We start from the raw sequence: 19,945 nt of genomic DNA on the forward strand, positions 1-19,945 counted from the left end.
CACTTGAGCTACAGATCAACTTTTGGCCTTTTCCAGGTTAACTGGAGAAAAGAATCTCACAGACTTTTTTTTTTTTTGCCAGAGCAGGCAACCACGGACCTCAGATCTCAGCCTCCTGAGTAGCTAGGATTAGGGTGTAAGCCACCAGTGCCCAGCTCAATTAGTACTTTTTATGGGTCTGATACACCAACAGTTGGAATGATGAGTGGGAGCAAAAAAAAAAAAAAGAATCTGTCTTCTTCTGGCATTGTTATAGAGGAGGAAGATGGAAGCTGATTAGAAATAAGTATGAAATGCCAAGCTGGGTGCCAGTGGCTCACGTCTGTCATCCTAGTTACTCAGGAGGCTGATATCTGAGGATTGTGCTTCAAAGCCAGCTCAGGCAGGAAAAGTCCCCATGAGACTCTTATCTCTAGTTAACCACTTAAAAACTGGAAGTTGGTTGAGCACAAAGAGGCTCAGGGACAGAACCCAAAGGAAAGACATTGTATCCTGTAAGGGGAGAGGTAGATTATCCAAAAAGGCCCAGGAAATGTTCCTGGAGGAAGAGACTCTGGAGCTCAGGTTTGAAGGATGCAGCGACTGGAAGCTTGGAAAGGGTTGCCATACTGTGAGGCAGGAGCTCTATTCCTGTTCTTGTTTTGCAGATTCAGCCCTAAACCACTCAAAACCTCGAGAGATAACAAACCAATTCAATTATATTTCAAATAATGTATTATGAGCTCAGGTTTTGAGATTGGAAGGGAAATCATAGAACATTGCAAAGATAAGAAATTCTTCATGTTGCTACTGGAAAGTATGACATTGATCCCCAGTAGCACTTTGCATATTTTTCTGTTTCTTCACTGTGCAGAACAGCTAACCGGAAGCTGCATGACAGCAACGATGGCCTCAGAAGTGCCCTGGAAAACACATACAGCAAATTCAACAGATCTTTGGTAGGTGATAACCTTGTGTAATATGTTTTCTTCTGTCTAGTGAGTTACTGTCTTGAAAGAGATAAAAATCATGTACTATACTGGAGGAGAACTTCATGTGGATCTTTAAAATGAGAACTCTTTCTAACCTGATATCTCTGGCTCTCACCTGTAATCCCAGATACTCAAGAGCCTGAAAACTGAGGATCATGGTTCAAAGCCAGCCTAGGCAAAAAAATCCATGAGACTCTTAATTATCTCCAACTAAGCAACAAAAGCCAGATATGAAGTGTGGCTCAAGTGGTAGAACACCAGCTTTGAATGAAAAAGATGAGTGAAAACATGAGACCCACTTGTCAAACTCCTGGCAACAAAAAATAAAAAAAGATGTAGAGAAATAAACTCTTTCCAAATTAAAAATAAGCTACCCATTTGAAATGCCTTGAGGTTAACCAACTCATATTAGATATTCTAGGTAACTGGAGAAAATTTCATAAAATGTCTATTATCTAATGTGATAGATAGGGTTTTTGGATCTCTACAGAGGCATAGAAATAAGAACCAACAGAGAAAATCTCTCATGGAAGTAAACATGAAATTTTGTCAGTCAAAAGGAGGGAGAGCTGCTTCTTGCTGGGAGATGACTATAATGAAGTGTTTGTTATGACATTGAGCATGTCAGAATGAATGCCTTGGATTTCAAACCCTCATACACAAACAAATTAAACCCTTTTGTAATTCCTGCCCCCCCCCCCAACTGAAATTTGAATCTTAGGACTCATGCTTGCCTGTCATTCTTGCCTAGATGATGTTCTACTACTTGAACCATACCTCCAGCCTTGGTATTTTTTTGGAAGTGGGGTTTTATAGGCTTTTCTGGCTGGGTTGGCTTCAAACTATGCTCCTCTAGATCTCGGCTTCCTGAGTAGGTAGAATTACAAGCATGAGCCACTGGATCCTGGGACCCATTTGAAATTTTAGGACCTTCCCAAGACTGAGTTTGCCAGGAAGCCTCTTGTTCCAATTTGGGGGTTCAGGTTCAAGTGTCAGATTCCAGTGTCATGTTAGGGTATGTAAGAGTCAGTCACTTTATCAAATTATAGTCCCAGAAGAGAGATGTTCAAGGAAATTAGTGTACATGGTCCTGACACACCTTGGGAGCCAGAATGTTCCTTGATGGAATATAAGTAGAGTTTGGATTCCAGATCTGATTGGAAAGAGAGGGAACTGTGGTGAGTTATCTTTGATGGAATTTTCTACTTGTTTTTCAGGCTCATCCTTAGTTCATCTAGAATCCTAAACTTTTATTTGCATTAGAAGTTAAATTGTGTGTATGTATACTTTCACCTATGCATGTATGTATAAATGTTTATACAGACTACTCAATATTTGCCTATGTATTACAGCGCATAAATAATATATCTCCAGGGAATACAATTTCAAGAAGCAGTCCCAAATTCAATGGTCATTCTCCTCAACCTGTGGGTTATGACAGGTATGGTAAGATCTGCTTTCTTTTTCTTTTTGTTATTTAAATTTTAGAACAAAGTTGGAGGGATAAGAAAATTCCTCAGAGGTAGAGTTAAGTAAAGGAATCTGTTTCTGACTTTAGCTTACATTTTCTATGATCTCACATTAAAGTTTGATGCTGTGACCAGATGGTAATTATAAGTAAAAAATGTTTCAGAGAAGGCAAAGTTATTTCTTTAAGATGCTCTGGTTGGTCTTTTGCAAGTATGTCATTACCCCATCCCTGTATAAGAGTTGCTTTGGAATTATAATATGTGATGATACTGTGTATGTGGTATATAATACTGATAGTCTTTTCATGATCTATCACTGTTCAATGGGCAAGCATAATATTACATGAACCTGGGCAGGAAAGGGAAACTAGAAAAACAAACAGAAATATGGCTAGTAACATGGATAATTTCAACCTAAAGAATAATTCACTTAGTATCGTGGTGATAGAAAATGGTTGTGTTGCCTTTCAGGATAGTCTGTTGACAAAGCTTATTAGTGAGCATTTCTAGGAAAATACCATCCAGGTTATTGTTCACTGACTTGCTAAAGAAAAGAATTGAGAGGTTTATTGGTACTATAGGCAACTGACCATTCAGTTACTGAGAAATGATAACTTTTAAAAAGATGTAGGTGTGATGTCAGTTTTCTGGACTAATATTTAAGATCAATTCTAAACAAAATTACTTCATCATGACTTATTTTTGAAAGTGTAGACACCATGAGTAAGGCTCACAGACACTGGGCTCCTTCCCAGTATGTTGTAAGGGACAGTGCTCCGACATCACCAGTGCCTTAGAGAGATGGAGCACAGCTCTCAGGCATCCATCACTTCAGACTGGAACCAAGGCCACCGTGGCCTGTGCTGATGCTGCTTCCTGGGGATGACTATGTTGATTCACTAATTTAATGGTGTATTTTGTTTAGATTGCTAATATAAAAACTTAGTAGGGTATGTTATACATGTGATCTCATTATTTGTGTAGCTTTATTTAATTTTAACCTGCAAATTTTAGCTTGCTTTTCCCATTTGGGTTGTTAGATTTCTAGTTTCTTGTAAGACCCCCTAAACAAAAATACAAAAAAAGTTGTTTTGTAATTTTCATAATACATTGTAATAACAATATCAGGGAAGATAGAAATAGCTTACCTTGGGGGCTGGGAATATGGCCTAGTGGCAAGAGTGCTTGCCTCGTATACATGAGGCCCTGGGTTTGATTCCTCAGCACCACATATACAGAAAATGGCCAGAAGTGGCGCTGTGGCTCAAGTGGCAGAGTGCTACCCTTGAGCAAAAAAAAAAAAAAGAAGCCAGGGACAGTGCTCAGGCCCTGAGTTCACGGCCCAGGACTGGCAAAAAAAAGAAAAAAAGGAAAAAAATAAAGAAATAGCTTACCTTTAAAAGCATATGTAAACTAGGAACTGTTTGGCTCACGCATATAAGTCTAACTTCTCAGGAGACTGAGATCTTAGGATAACAATTTGAAGCCAGTCCAGGCGGGAAGTCCCCGTGTGACACTTATCTCCAATTAACCACTAGAAAAGCAGAAGTGGCTCTGTGGCTCAAAGTGGCAAAGTGGATAAAAAAAGCTCAGAGACCGAGCCCAGGCTGTGACTTCAAGCCCCATGTCTGGCCCCCCCCCAAAAAAAGAAGTATATGTATTAAATTGGTCTTTTCTTTTTGTTTTTTGTTTTTAATAATATCTTTAAGTAGTAATACAAAAAGGTTTTAATTCAACACATCACTTTAAAAGAACAATGCATCTTGATCAATGTCAATGTCTCCTTGATATTTGTAGAGTCTAGGTATGCATGGAGTTAATCTCTCAATTCAGAATTTACTCTTTTCAAAACCACAAATAGATTTAGAAGAAAAACAAAGTTCACAAAAAAGAGTTCTGAACACTTAATAAAGTTGTGAAACTGAAATCATTTGTACTATAATCTAATAAGAATGTTTTTCTCATTCCTTACAGATTGTCCTAAAATCAATTTCAGAAAAACAGAACAAACCATGCAACAACACAAACCACCTAGCTAATTACATTAACTAATGTGTATTTTATGTCATGACTTTACAGTTTAGCAACTGAGAGAGGGGAGGATAAGAACTGTAGTTAAATCACCATTTAGTTAATTGTATCTTTTACTGGTGAGCCAAAGTATTTTTGTCTTCTCATATTTATGTGGCAGGTATTTACCTTAAATTTACCCTTTCTCATCTATATTCATCTCTCATCTTTGAAGTCCTGTGGGCCCTGCCCATGCTCTGTACAATGTCATGTACACAAAGAGCCTTGGACAATGTGGATGTGGAATGAGTGCTATATAAATAATACATCTTGTTTTTATTTTAATATAAACTTTGAGTCTTAAGAATATGGAAACTCAAAAGTAAATAAAGAAATATGCTCTTTCTTTGGATTCTCTTATTTGTTATTATATTTTCCTCTCCCTTTATAAAACCTTAATATTTCAAAGGACTCATAGATAGAAGCCAAGAGTGGTAGCTTTAGTGTAAGTCACCTCCCTGTAAAGCATCTTCAGGAAATAGGAGCATATCCAAATGATGTGTCAAATTCATCTTATGTCAGGCTGTACTCAGAACACATGTTTCTCCTTGATTTTTGTTTTTACTACTTTGATCAGAAATCTGACTCCCAAAAAACTTTACCACCTGGCCTTTACTTTGTCATGTGTAATCTGAAAGGCCTATTCTTTTCTCATGTGTCATTTCTTCAGGGTTTCAAGACAAAAGCCATTATGATTTCATTTGAATGGTTGGATGTAGTGGGTCATGTCTATAATCCCAACTGTTTGTGATAGGCAAAGATGGGAAAGATTGAGGTAGGAGAATAGCCCTGGGGGGAAAAATGGTAATCCTATTTCCATCAGTCAATTAGGTGCAATGGCATAGTAGTTATGCAGGGTCCATAAGTAGGAAGATTGAGGCCTGAGGTCAACCAGGGTGAAAATTCGAGTACTTATCTGCAAAATAGGGTTGAGGGTATGACTCAAGCAGTAGAGCACCTGCCTTGCAAGTGTAAGGCCCTAAGTTCAAACCCCAGTATAAATACCAACCTGAGTACCAATCCAGACCAACAAAAAAAAGACAGAATTTGGGTACAGAACAATTCCTCACTAGGGAAGGGCTTGAGTCTCATGTAATTGTGACTGCCTTTTCCATTTGGGTTGTCAGCCTTTCTTTAAAGAAGACATGCTCTTTAGAAATACACATACAATTCAGAATATGGTCTGACCCCATTAAAATAGAAAGGCTTACAGGTACCGTGTACATATTTATTGTCATAGTTTTGAGAAATTGCATTTACCTCTTGGGTTCTCTTAATTCTTCTGCGTTGGACAATAAGGTAACTTGTACCTGCACTAACCAAATTTCTTAAGTGTTTTATTTGAGTGTGTGTGTGTATGTGCACAAATGCTTGCAGTATGCTAGTAATAGGACTTGAATTCAGGGCCTGGACACTGTCCCTTAGCTTTTTGACTCAAGGCATTTGAGCCACAGTTCTACTTCTGGCTTTTTGGTTGTTAATTGGAGGTAAGAGTCTCACAGATTTTCCTGCCCCAGCTGGCTTAATACCATATCCTCAGCTCTCAGCCTCCTGAGACGCTAGTATTACAGGTATGAGCCACTGGCGTCCTGGTTTGAGTTTTTGTCATACTGCTTATAGCATAGAATGAAGTTTTGCTGCTTTGAACTTTGGTTGGTTTCCCTTTATGCTTAATCATGGAAGGCATTGTGGCTCTTGGCAGGTGAGGATGTGGAATTTTCTGACCACTTCCCCCTCAGTCAACTTGTTGCTTGTATGTTCTTGAGTGTTGCAATGTCAAACACTCATGTGAAGCCAGTCTCCCATTTCATCCCCAGGTCATCCCGCTCTTCCTATGTGGATGAGGATTGTGATTCCCTGGCCCTATGTGATCCGATGCAGAGGATGAATTACGAAGTGGACAGCCTGCCAGAGAGCTGCTTTGATAGTGGCTTGTCTACCTTACGAGATTCCAATGAGTACGACTCAGAAATGGAATACAAGCACCAGAAGATGTTTCAAAGTTCTCATGGGGCGCAGGAGAGCTTCGGGGGTGATGCCTCAGACACAGATGTAAGCCACGGTCATTTAAGGCCTTGCTTTGACTGAAATCTTTCACCATATTTGTCATGTATCTGAAAGGAGGGTGTGCTAAGTCCATAAATGTAAGGCCTTGTCAATAGAATGTACTTTCCCCTCCACCAAATTAGGGAGACATTCTAATGTATTTGCCATTCAGGGCTACTCCATTCCAGAACCACATTGACTGTAGTCAGCTGAAAGTTTCTTTTCTTTGATTTATGAGATACACGTTAATGAGATACCTTGTTTTTAACAGGTACCTGATATAAGAGATGAGGAAACATATGATTCGGAAGACGTGGCCTCTGTCTTAGACTTGAAGCCTCAAGGGTCTGTGTGTGAAGGGAGCACTGGTAGTTCCTCAAGAAAGCCCATCCTGGCTCTTTCACCTCAAGTAGGTAGCTTCTGAGACCATCACCTTCTGTGTCAGATTATTTGTTACGAAGAAAACTAGAAACACCATATCACCCATTATGCCTTTTTATTCCCCTAGATAGACATGGCAGATGACAACTCCAAACCACTCAGCACCCAGAAAGCTTACAAAATTGTGCTTGCTGGGGATGCTGCCGTCGGCAAATCCAGCTTCCTCATGAGGCTTTGCAAGAATGAATTTCGAGGAAACACAAGTGCCACCCTTGGTATGGTGCCTACTTCATTTAATAATGGGAAGATTCTTTTCTTTAGAGATTAGATCCCCAGATAGATGTATCTCTCTTTCTCTCTCTGTCTCTCTGTCTGTCTCTGTCTCTTCATTCTGTATATAGATGTGTGTGTGTGTGTGTGTGTGTGTGTGTGTGCATGCTTGTGTTTGTGGTGTGTTTTTGTCAATAGAAAGAATGGTCCTTTGTTTTGGCTGAATTCTAACTTTAGCAAAGGAAAATTGGGAAGAAACTACTTAGCTAACCCATCAGCCAAACCTTAGAGCCTGAGATAGTAGGTTATTTTATTCAACATAGAGTTTTTGAATTCCAATAAAAATTAGATGCCATAGTCGGTTCTAAGGGTATACAGTGAAGAAAGTCAACCAGATCCCAGCATTTCAGAAATTTACATTCCATGGAATCAACAGCAACAACAAGTTTTAAAATATCTTTATAAGACTGAATTATTTTTGTATTTCCAAACATTTTGCGATGTCTTAATATTTCTCAATATTAAACTACTAACTTTTGCCAGTGCTGCCTCTGGACTGTCATCCATCTCCAGAAATATGATATTGTTCTTTCCCTTTTCAAATGTATTCATTTTTACTTTTTTGTTCAATAATTCATGTTAAAACTTAAAAAATGAGATTTGCAGTGGAGTGCAGATTTGCACAAGGAGGCCAGGGAAAGCCTTTCTGATAGGTTTCATTTGATGTGGTGAATTAATGGAAAAATGCTAAAATTATAGTCAGGTGGAGGTTTCCTTCCTTACCTCACAACAAAGAAATAAGTAATACCTTGAGCTTCCTAAGATACTTGTATAGCAATCAGTAAAAGAGTTGATAGTGTGAAAATTTTTATTTTTTTTTCTCCACCTAAAAAGTTGTATAGGTAGCTAGAACTGTTAGAACAGACAGATTGCCCTCTTCACAGTGGGCTTCTTTGTAAATCTGTGATTCTCTGACATACCTTTCAAAATCACAAAGTAGAAAATTTTACTCTGTGGGTATGTGCATTTGTGTATGCCAGTACTAAGGGCTTGAACTCAGGACATAGAGCTTTTGTGCTCATTATTAGCAGTCTACCACTTGAGCTACAGCTTTACTTCTGGCTTTTACTTTTGGTGGTTAATTGGTGTAAGAAGTCTTTCCTGCCAGGGATGGCTTTGAATGTCCAGATCTCAGCCACCTGTGTGTAGCTATGATTATTAGGTACGAGCCACTAATGCCCAACTTGAAAGTTCTCTTTCTGATTTACAAAACCGTTTCAGTGTTTAGGTTGGTTTCTACAGACCATAACCCTTATAGGATGTAACTTATATATGCATAGAAATATATATACATATGTATTTATGTGTATCATATACATATGCATGTGCTTGTTTATTTATCCAAACACACATTCCTGCACACATTCTTATAACACATCCATGTGCATACACATATGTCCACACATATGGCTCTACCTGCACACACATGCACACACACCACTCATACCCCCATTTACACACACACACACACACACACACATATATATATATTCACATGCATTTCTTGCATGCACAGTTACATAGCATATATACATGGAGATGACTGAAGTCAGTTCATCATCTGGTAAACAGAACATAGGTTTTCTCTTTTCTGAAACCAGCCAGCTGCAGGCAATGTTTCTGCGTGCATATGTGTAGTCTGACTTGCAATTATTCTTCAAAAGTTGTTCTCCTTGAAGGTCATATTCCCTTATACCTCACTGAGCTTTGGCTTACTGCTTTTCCTTTGGTTTAAAGAGGGCTTGAAAGTCACAAACCAACAGAATTACTTACATCATGTAATCTGTCTCATATTCTCTTTCAGGAGTGGATTTCCAGACAAAAACTCTCATTGTAGATGGAGAGCAAACTATCTTGCAACTCTGGGATACAGCTGGACAGGAAAGGCAAGGGCTCTTTCTGTGCTTTGGACTTGGGTTAGGTTTGTAGATAAACCTTCTAGGGCATTTGATATCATTTCTACTCAGAATTATATATGATTATGTCTTATGATTATGCACATACTATATCATATCAATTATTTTTAGAAATGCTAGACTGAGTAGAAACTATAATTTTAGAAGTGCTCATTTTTTTCATGTTCACTCAGCTGTGGGAGAAGAGAGTCTCTAGGCTTCGTTTGAGCTGGTGTTTGGTTGGACCAAAAGGACTACATTTTCCTAACAGGAGAACTTTGGTTAGGTGATACTTCTGAATGGAGCAAGAATAGAAGGAGCTACTTAGCTATAAAACAGTAAATGAACGAGCAGGGAATCTATCAGATCCCCTGATCGAAAGGCAGAGATGCAAACTAAATAGCACTTGTGCATCTGGTGATGATACCTTATTTTGCATTCATTGCCAGTGACCAGAAACATAAGGCACAGGTTTTAATTTTGTCTATCTTTTTGGGGACAGGGTTTACTCAGTTGTTAAATAAGTCAATCTAAGATGCTTGCCTTTGTACCAGACACTCTTCAGTGGACTGAGACAAGGAGACAACAATTCCTTATGAAACTCAGATTCTCTGACAGATGAAGTTTCAACATTTTAGTGGGACCTATGGTTGATATGGACCTAGTAAAACCTAATATGGTTGATTTAGAACTCTGACAGGTACATTATTTGATATATACTGTCCTGTCATGATCTTCTACAACCATGAAGCAGAGTGTTTGGCACATACACTGTGGTGTTTCATATTCTTAGTCTTTCCATCTATTCCACCCTCCCCGCCCACCTAACATTGCTCTCACACACACCCTTCCAGCTTCCTCTGTGTGTCTCATGGAGGTTCTGGTAGCTTGTTACTGATGTTGAAATTTAGATATACTTTCACTGTACTCTGGCTAAATAGTGGAGTTAGTAGACATTTGTAGAATTGTGTGGTAGAAAAAACATGATTGGTTTTGCTGAGTCAGTCACCCAGAGTCCCATCTTCTTACCTTTCCCTGCATAATATATCATTCAAGGCCTTGGTGATGGCTGACTCACAGCAGTCTGTCACCACAGCATTTCCTTCACTTGGGACCGATTTTAGAAGATGAGAGAAAAAAGTGAGCAATGAAGAGGAAGGGTGAGGCAGCACCTAGCTGACTGAATGGTGATGTGCTTTTTTTTTTCTTTCCCAGATTCAGAAGTATTGCCAAGTCCTACTTCCGAAAAGCAGATGGTGTTTTGCTGCTGTATGATGTTACGTGTGAAAAAAGCTTTCTTAATGTACGAGAATGGGTAGACATGGTTGAGGTAAGGAATCAAGATGAAGAAACTGAAAATGACATCATGGAGTTACGAACAGTCTCAGAAAATGCTAGACTGACTAGACGCTATTGACGTCAGCTCTCAGTGTAGTGGCATGCTAGAGGCAGTGTCCAATGGCAATTAGCTGCATTGTTCTCTTCCTTGCGAGTTACACAAGTGTCCCCCAAACCACAGACATTATTGAAGGTAGCTTCAGGGAATAAAAATTCTGAGACCTTTCAAAGGTTAAATAGAACCCTATAAAACCAAAGCAATGTGCAAATCAGTTTTACAAAAGAGAGTAATGGTTTGAGGGTACAGTATGGTTGGAAGTAGGTAGGGGATGCTAGATGTGTTAGGAACACAGGTGACATTTCACCTGGATGTGAAGATAGGGTAGGGGTAAAAACCTAGTATAACTGTGTACCAACCTTACTTAGTCATGATTTGGGGTCTTTCGACATTGTTAATGTGTAGGGTAGCATCTGTTGTTAAATTAGATGGTGGACTTCATCTGAGGAGCTTTACTATCATTCATTTTCATGGTAAAGAATCCCTTTTATTATTATTATTTTTAATTGTTGTTGGTGGGGCTTGAACTCAGGGCCTGAGCATTAACCCTAAAGGTGATTTTTTTTAAGTTGGTTTTTTTTTTTGCCAGTCCTGAGGCTTGAACTCAGGGCCTGGGCACTGCCCTTGAGCTTCTTTTGCTCAGGACTAGCAGTCTTACCCTTGAGCCACAGTACTGCTTCTGGCTTTTTCTGTATATTTGGTACTGAGGAATTGAACCCAGGGCTTCATGCATGCTAGGTGAGCACTCTACAACTAAGCCACATTCATCACCTCCTTGAGCCTTTTTGTTCAAGGTTAGCACCCTACCACTTTGAGCCATAATGCCACTTCTGGTTTTCTGGTAGTTAATTGGAGAGACGAGTCTCACAGATTTTTCTGTCTGGGCTGGCTTTGAACCAGTGATCCTTAGATCTCAGCCTTCTGAGTAGCAAAGTTTATGGGTGTGAGCTACCGGTGCCTACCTAAGAATTCTTACTGTAGGAAATGATTTAATGTCCTGCCGACAGTTATGAGTAACGAACAGCTACAGTTTGGGCTCTGGTTCACTGTACTGTCTTGTAAAATAAACTAGTGGCTGACACAACTCTTCATCTAAGTATACCATCTATAATTTTAAATAGACATTAAATTTCAGTAGTGGTTAAACAGGAGAGTTGCTATCTGATCTCAAATTAGTCCCTGAAATGGATAGTTTTTCTAATGGGCACAGTAATAAAGAAATAGCTGGTTACAATTTGCAATAAGACTTCAGTAATAGCAAAAAAATGTACACATCATTCCATCAAAATATCATGACATGAAATTACTATAAATGCAACAAAAGTATACTTATTTTGTGTAATATTGTTACTTTATAAATTTTTCTACATGCTACATTCTTTTTTCTAACATCTGAGAAAGGAAGTTAGGAATATCCTCACATATGGCAAACATATGGTGGTGTAGGAAGCATATGGTACTTGCTTGGTTAGAAGTAGAATGAGGCCTGAGTTGGGCCTCCTCAGTCAACACTGGTAGCTACTTAGATAAAGCACCAGAACAAGCAGCTGGTTTCACAGAATAAGACCTAAATGAAAGGAATTGAATGCCAAAGTCTGGTTGGCTATGCATGTAAAAGGTATGTCTACTTAAAGGAGCAAATAGCAAAGCAAAGCTTTCCAAAGTTGAAATGTTGTGCTTAGTCTTTATGTTGAAATTTTAGGTTACAGTATGCCCAAGAAAAGGCAGCTTAATTTTCTGAGCACCTCAGTGTGGCAAGCAATTCTTTCTTTGTTGATACTTTCTTTTCATGGGATCTGAAAGGAAGAAAACGATTTAAAATTCACTCTTCAATTTGTTATGAGGAAAAGTAGATACTACATGGATTTGAATTTCACTGTAGGAAAAGAATGAGCACAGTGAGGCTTCTCCATGGGTCTTTCTAACTTGAGGGCAATCCTATAAAGACCACTGTAAATGGCCCGTCTCAGCTGGGTTGAAATGAGGGATGCCATATCTGAAACAGGCCAGATGGTTGAGAAGCAATAGACTTTTAGTGATGTGTGAACCCTCTGAATTGATAGTTGGTGTATGTTGATTAAAAATCCCTAGGTTACCGGGTGCCACTGGCTCATGCCTGTAATCTTAGCTACCCAGAAAGCTGAGATCTGAGGATTGCAGTTCAAAGCCAGCCCAGGCAGGAAAGTCTGTGAGAGTTTTATCTCCAAATAACTGCTAAAAAGCTGGAAGTGGAGCTGTGACTCACTTGGTAGAATGCTAACTTGGAGTATAAAAGCTCAGGGACAGCACCCAGGTCTTGAGTTCAAGTCCTGGGACTGGCACACACAAGATAACACTGGCTACAACATTTTGTGATAGAATTAAGGCTATGAAAAACTATGGTTATTAAGTTACCTGCCGTGAATAATTTGTTGAATGACCAGGTAAAAGCTGGAAGGAGATGCCTAAAACCTGTTGAATTCTCTTAGAGAGTTTTACACATTCAGAATATTTTCTATTATCTTCTTCTTTGGGTACTCCAAATAGAAGGAAGTCTGTGGTCATGCCTCTTAGTTGATAATGGTTATTGTGCTAGAGATAAGAAATTAGCAGATACTTATTTCCTTTGTTGTAAATCTGATCACTCTCAGTGCCTGTTACCCTTTTTTCATTAGCAAGGGTAGATAGAGTATGGAGTAGTTGGAGGGGGGGTGTAGTCAGTTTGGATTCAGGTCTTGGCTCTTAGATATTCTTCTCCAACACTCTGAATTTCAGTTTTTTTTACCTAAAATGGGGACAAAATCATGGTTGTACTGAGAGATTTTTAGCAGTTTAAAGACATTATCTTAAATATAAATAATTCTTAGATTGCAATTAGCAATAGGACTTAGAAAATAATAACAAACATGCACTTTGTTCTCCCAAATCTGACTTAGAAAATGACTATAAATGAAACCAAGTGGGGGTGGCTCATGCCTTTAATCCTACCTATTGCAAAGACTGAGATCTCAGGATCTCTGCTTGCATATCTGTAAGTCCATGAGACTCTTATCTCCAGTTAGCCAGCATGCTCTGAGTTCAAGCCCCAGTACAGAAGACACAGAGAAAAAAAAAGATGATGAATGCAATGATATTTTATTTACATTTTTTGTACCAACCAGATAGCTGTTTCTATTATGACCATAGTCACTGTTGTCACTGTAATTTGTTCAGGGTTTGATGGATGTCTTATTTTTCCTGGTAGGACGCAACCCACGAGACCATTCCCATCATGCTGGTAGGAAACAAGGCTGATCTTCGTGACACTGCTGCTGCGGAAGGACAAAAATGTGTCCAAGGATATTTTGGAGAAAAACTGGCCATGGTAAGAGGGTGGGCTGGAATTGGAATAGAATATAGATGTTGAATGGCTTTGGAATCAGTGGCCTTCCTTGCACTTTGGTTTTCAATGGTACTAAGAGGTTCTTCACAAGGCTGTACCTTGTCTGGCCAGGTGTCTGTCTTTCTTACCAGTAGAGTTCCCAGTGCTTTGCCCTGCAGGAAAGGAATAAATTCTTCAGGAAGGGAAGGCAATCTCACCTTAATTTTCCCCACTTAATTTTATTGACAAAAATGAGCCAGAATAACCTCCTATCTTCCTCCCCTCTTGCCGGCTTCCTGGAATGTTTCTCTACTCCAGGAATCCGGAAGAAGGGAAAAGAAAGAGTATTCTATTTATTAAGATAGGATCAGCTTCAGAGAGGCACCATGCCAAGGAGGAAGTCCAGAGTAAGGTCTTGCCTGGCCTTAAGGGCATTGGGAGGCTTCCTTTCTCTCTTAAGATTGTGCTTTGGATCAGGTACGGGAACGGCCCTGATGCCCCTGAATGGATGAATGTCTCAAGAACATATGTTATATATACACAATGGAATTCCTCTCATCTGTTAGAAAGAATGATATCATACATTTTGTAAAGAAATAGAAAGATCTGGAAAAATTATGTCAGGTGAGATACAAAGGATGAATAGTTTCCTTTATATAGAGAAGTTAGATTTAACTTATACACTTATAAATAAATACTTTGGGTGATATGCAAGTGTATACAAATGTATTAACTGATATATAGTAGTAGATTCAAGGGAGAACTGAAATAGTGTAATTCCTTAGAAAGGCAAAGTCAAAGTTAAACACCAGGAAGCAGGTATTCAAATGGCATGGGGTGGGGTTAAGAGGAAAGGGATAGATGAATGAAGAATAGAAGATAGAGAGAATGTGGTTAAGAATCCAATGTACATCCTACAAAATTAAGAAGAGTAAGGATGAAGGTAAGTTGGGGAGAAATGGGTAAGAATGCTGAAAGGGGTGACATTGATCAAGAAATATTGTATTCATAAACTGCTTTGTTAAATGGCAACACCTTTGTACAACTGCTGAAAGATAATTTTATAAAAACAGAAAGAAAGAAAGAAAGAAAGAAAGGAAGGAAGGAAGGAAGGAAGAAAGAAATGAAGGAAGGAAAAAGGAAAGATGGTACTTTGGCTGGGCACTGGTGGCTCATCCTATAATCATAGCTACTCCAGAGGCTGTGACCCAAGGATCACAGTTTAAAGCCAGGATGAACATAAAAGTCTGTGAGGCTCTAATCTCTAATTAATCTGCAAAAAGTCAGAAGTAGAGCTGTGGTGCAAGTGATACAGTGCTAGCCTTGTGTGAATGAGGAGAATGTGAAGCCCAGTATGTACACACACACACAGAGTTGTGCTTAGTCTGAAATTATCTTGGTTTACACATTTGCAGAAAGGATGAATTTAAGTTCTGTGTGGATTACTACTGTGGTAATGTTTTCTTCTGTCGTTGTCATGGTGCAAGCTGCAGGGCCTATAGAAAAACTCTCCTTACCCTAACACCAGGAGGCTGATGCAGTGGGGTCAGGCACATGCACCTAAGGCAGTCTCATTTAATGCTTGTATTGCTGTCTGTCACCAGCACCAGCGAAGGACACCTTCTTTTGTGTGTGTGACTGTGAGTGTGTGTGTGTGTGTGTGTGTGTGTGTGTCTGCCTGTCTGTCTGTTCTCACACTTGAACTCGGGCTGAGCCTTGGCCGAGGACTTGGCACTGAGCTATTTTGTTCATCACTTGAGCTACATGTCTTCTTTTAGCTTTTGGGTGGTTAACTGTAGATAAGAGTCTCATGGATTTTCCTACCAGGGCTGGCTTTGAACTGTGACCCTCAGATCTCAGCTTCCTGAGTGGCTAGGATTACTGGGCGTGCATGAACTTTAAAAATAAGTTTCACTTTACAAATTGTAAATTGAAAATCACATTTTGAGTATTGTAAATGCAAATCAAATATGATAAACATTAAAAATTGACATTGAATGCAAAGGAGATGCATTTAGCACCTGTAGTCATATTTACTTTATTGTGTACTAAGAAAAGATTGGTAAGCAAAGCAGACACTTCAGAATGGACCCCTGCCAGTTTCATTCCTCTTCAGTCTTCAAGGTCTGTTTCCTCAAGTATGTCATGACTTCCAGTTTCCTACATCCTGTGACATCCTGGTTATAGAAGTTAGCATAACACAATGTGTGTGTGTGTGTGTGTGTGTGTGTGTGTGTGTGTGTGTGTGTGCATGCGCATGCAAAGGCTTGAACTCAGGACTCTTTCCTCTCTCTCTCAGGGCTGGTATTCTATGGCTTGAGCCACACCTAAACTTTGGGCTTTTTGCTGATTAATTGGTGATAACACTCTCATAGATTTGTCTTCCCAGGCTGGCTTCTGGTGGCAAACCTCAGATCTCAACCTCCTGAGTAGCTAGGATTATAGATGAGAGTTACAGGCACCCTGCTAATACTACCTGTTTCGACCAGTCACTCCTCTCTCTTATAATAGGAATATATTTTCCTATAATTTGGGGATGGCTAGATACAGGTCTCATTGTGGAGTCTTCCCCAATTTCTGTCTTTTCTCTGTCTCCTTGCTCCACAAACCCACCAGATCCTCCCTTTATCACATATGGGAATATTTGACCCACTTCCAGGCCCTAAATGCACCCAATTCTCCTTTCCTTTTTTTTTTTGTTTTTGGTGTCCATCATAGGGCTTGAGCTCAGGGTCTGGGTGCTGTCCTTGAGCTGTTTTGCTCTAGTCTAATGCTTTTCCATTTGAGCTGCAGTTCAACTTTACACTTTTTTGTGGTTAATTGGAGATGAGAGTAACATGGTCTTTCCTGCCTGGGCTGGCTTCAAATCCTGATCCTCAAATCTTAGCCTTCAGAGTAGTAGTGATTATAGGTATGAGCCATCAGAGCCTAGCTTCAGTTTTTCTTTAAATTAAAATGTCTCCTACTTGTTAGATCAAAGACAGAAATAAAACTAGCAGTTACAATTGTTGCAAGTGCTTTTCAGAAAACACCTGTGAGGTTTTAGCTCTACCAGGAAGAGCTAGTCAAGATTAGAAACTACTTAATCTGAACTTCAAGGAAGGGTTACCTAAGAATCTCCAAAGTGAGGAGGAGTCAGATTAAATAAAAGGGTAGTTAGGGGCAAAGACAACCTAGGTGATTGAAAGACCAAGCAGGTACAAAGACCTTGAGGTAAGTGAGAATTGAGCCACTAGAGAAAGACGGAAAAGGCTAGAGTCACTGGAGTTTTGTGAGTGAGGGCATATGGTGAAAGTAAAGCTGGGAGATCACCAAGGCTACATAGGCAGGGTTAGGTTGGGAAAGCATTTGAACATAACCTGAAGAAGAATGAGAAGCACTGAAAGATTTGAAAGAAAATGACAGTGCACTGGTCCTTCCCATTACTACCACAAAAGTGAATAACAGGGCTGCATTGTGCCCATTGCTTCTTGTGAACACCAAGGCTGCCAGGTGCTGGGGACTAATGCCTGTCATGCTAGCGACTCAGGAGGTTAAGATCTGAGGACCGCGAGTCAAAGCTAGCCCATGCAGGGAAGTCTGTGAGACTCGTTTCCAATTAGCCAGCAAAAATACTGGACTGAAGTATGGTTCAAGTGGTAGAGCACCAGCTGTGAGAAAAAAGTCAAGTGAGAATATGAGCATTTGAATTAAAGCACTGCTTCCAGTGCAAAACAACAACAAAATGAAACAACCACACATAGGTTGCTGGTTCCTGTTCCTGGTAGAGGAAATGAAGTCAGAAGGAGAAGGAAAATAGGCCTTGCTTAGTTGCTGGCCCAACGCAACCGCAACCAGACTTTTGATGGACATTTAAATACTGACTGGCTTCTCTAAGGTTTCATTTTTATCTCTTATTTGATAGATACCATTTGGTAGCCAACTATATGATTATTGAAAGTAAAATATGAAATCTTATGTATTTTTAATGCAAAACAAGAATCTGATGACTAGAAACTATCTCTGGAAAATTACACTTGTATTTGCTACTTGAGTACTAAAATTCCAATTCAATTCCTTTCTCTCTGTGTGTGTGTGTGTGTGTGTGTGTGTGTGTGTACATGTATGTGTGTACTGGTACAGGGGCTTAAACTAAGGACCTCATACTGTTGTTTGGATTTTTTTCCTCAAGGTTGGAACTTTGCCATTTGAGCCTCCATTTCAGGCTTTTCGTTGGTTAGGTGGAGATAAGATTCTCTTGGATTTGTTTTTCTGGGCTGGTTTTGAACTGTGATCCTCAAATCTCAGCCTCTGAATAGCTAGGATTATAGGCATGAACCACCATCTCTCAGCTTGAACTCAGTTTTCTAATTAATAGTCACTGTTAGCACACTCAGTGGGAAATTCTATTTTGCTTGATTTTATTGTTTCTAATAACTAAAATTCCAAAAGACCCAATTGAAAGCTCTGTTCCATTGTGTGGACTTCTTTCCTGCAGACCTATGGGGCATTATTCTGTGAGACAAGTGCAAAAGATGGCTCCAACGTAGTGGAAGCAGTTCTCCATCTTGCTCGGTAAGGTGGTGCCCTGGGTTGAAATTTGTACCTGGTTAATGTACATGTCACATTCCTCCACACTAATATGCAGATCAAATTTACATTTTGCAAAACACTGTCCTGTGTTTCAGTCCAACGCACATGGGTATTATAACCCTCAGCAATGCTACTTGTTCTCACCCTCTGAATATTGGTAAAATATTAGACATCTTTACTGCCAAACAAAGCAGGTGCATCTGAGGTGTTGTTGACATTTCTGTGAAATGTCAGCACAAAGCTAATAGTTGACTTGTGCAAATCATCTCCAGGAACCAGATTTTAAACACCAGTGTGTGTTATGAATACAACTATCTGGTATGACATTTTTCTAGATGAAAAAGAAAAAAATAACTTCTACCAAAGCAAATTGCACATCATGCTAGTTGGAATCACAATGTCAACATTATTACTTAGGTAATTATTAAGCTAAGGCAATGGTGTTAATCATAAATAACATTTTGGAATTTAGATTAGAATGAAAATTATATTTTTAAAGAATTGTATATAAATGTGCATGTTTTAATTCTTGAAGTATTCTTAGGAAATCACCATATCACTTGCTTAGTTTTTCTGTCACAAATGGAAAGATGATTAGATTAATCTTTCTAGACTAAAGGGCTTCTATAACCACCACCACCACTACCCTCTGCCCAATATACACAAAAATAGGAAGATAGATGGATAAACAAAATTCAGGATAGTAATTTCTAATTGCACACAAAATAGACATATAGTTTTAGGCACAAAATTCATTTTCCTATTGTTTTTGAGAGCCTTTAGTGCTATAATTGGCCTTTCCTAGTAAACATAGACAGTTGAAATACTTTGTAGTATTTTCAGTGATACTTTTTGATTAATGACTTGGTATTTAAATGTCTAGATTAGACTTACATTAGCTGAGTGGTTGTGTTAGGGCCTTGAAATAAGTGGCTTCCCTTACTTGAATAAACTAAGTAAACAGACTTCAGAACTTCAGGTTGCTTGAGTCACATCAATTTGTGGCAGGGGTTGGCAGATGTCCTGGGCTTACACTTTGAACATTTTCCCCTTTGACTTCAGTCAGAGAGCTAGCCATCTCCCCAACGGCGTAAACAAATCACCTTTGTTTAAAGCAACAAAACAATGCTTTAAACACTGTTTAAATTTTGAGTGTCACTTACAACAGGTTAGAAAAATAAGCATAAATTTAAACTGGAAGAGATTCATCTAATTTACATAGGGGTTTTTCTTTTTTCTGTGTTTCATAGGAAGATCATAGGCTTACATTGTATTTGTCAGAGCAAGACCTTTATAGATTAGGTCATATAAGGCATTGCATGTGCCTTGAGTGGGAATCCTTGGAAAAGAGACTGTTTTGGCCAAACAAGCCACATGTAGCAAAGGAGGAGAATTCAATGAAATGCATTTTCCTTTAGTGAGATAGAATAGTTGATCGATCGACTGGTAGGGGTTTTTACCCTTTCCAGCGTTCC

At 39.2% G+C, this 19,945-nt stretch overlaps 1 protein-coding gene across 3 annotated transcripts in view; it reads left to right on the top strand.

Moving 5' to 3' along the window:
• Window positions 1-19,945, top strand: part of Rasef (RAS and EF-hand domain containing) — a 270,973-nt gene that overhangs the window by 243,409 nt on the left and 7,619 nt on the right. For all 3 annotated transcript variants that reach the window (XM_048331781.1, XM_048331771.1, XM_048331789.1), the window contains 9 exons: window positions 854-938; window positions 2,324-2,412; window positions 6,328-6,562; window positions 6,828-6,965; window positions 7,065-7,212; window positions 9,072-9,153; window positions 10,378-10,492; window positions 13,782-13,901; window positions 18,376-18,452. In XM_048331781.1, coding sequence (XP_048187738.1) covers window positions 854-938; window positions 2,324-2,412; window positions 6,328-6,562; window positions 6,828-6,965; window positions 7,065-7,212; window positions 9,072-9,153; window positions 10,378-10,492; window positions 13,782-13,901; window positions 18,376-18,452 — 1,089 coding nt within the window. The remainder of the gene's footprint in view (window positions 1-853; window positions 939-2,323; window positions 2,413-6,327; window positions 6,563-6,827; window positions 6,966-7,064; window positions 7,213-9,071; window positions 9,154-10,377; window positions 10,493-13,781; window positions 13,902-18,375; window positions 18,453-19,945) is intronic.

The sequence above is a fragment of the Perognathus longimembris genome, chromosome 1 (assembly GCF_023159225.1).
Source record: "Perognathus longimembris pacificus isolate PPM17 chromosome 1, ASM2315922v1, whole genome shotgun sequence".
Taxonomy (NCBI): Eukaryota; Metazoa; Chordata; class Mammalia; order Rodentia; family Heteromyidae; genus Perognathus; species Perognathus longimembris.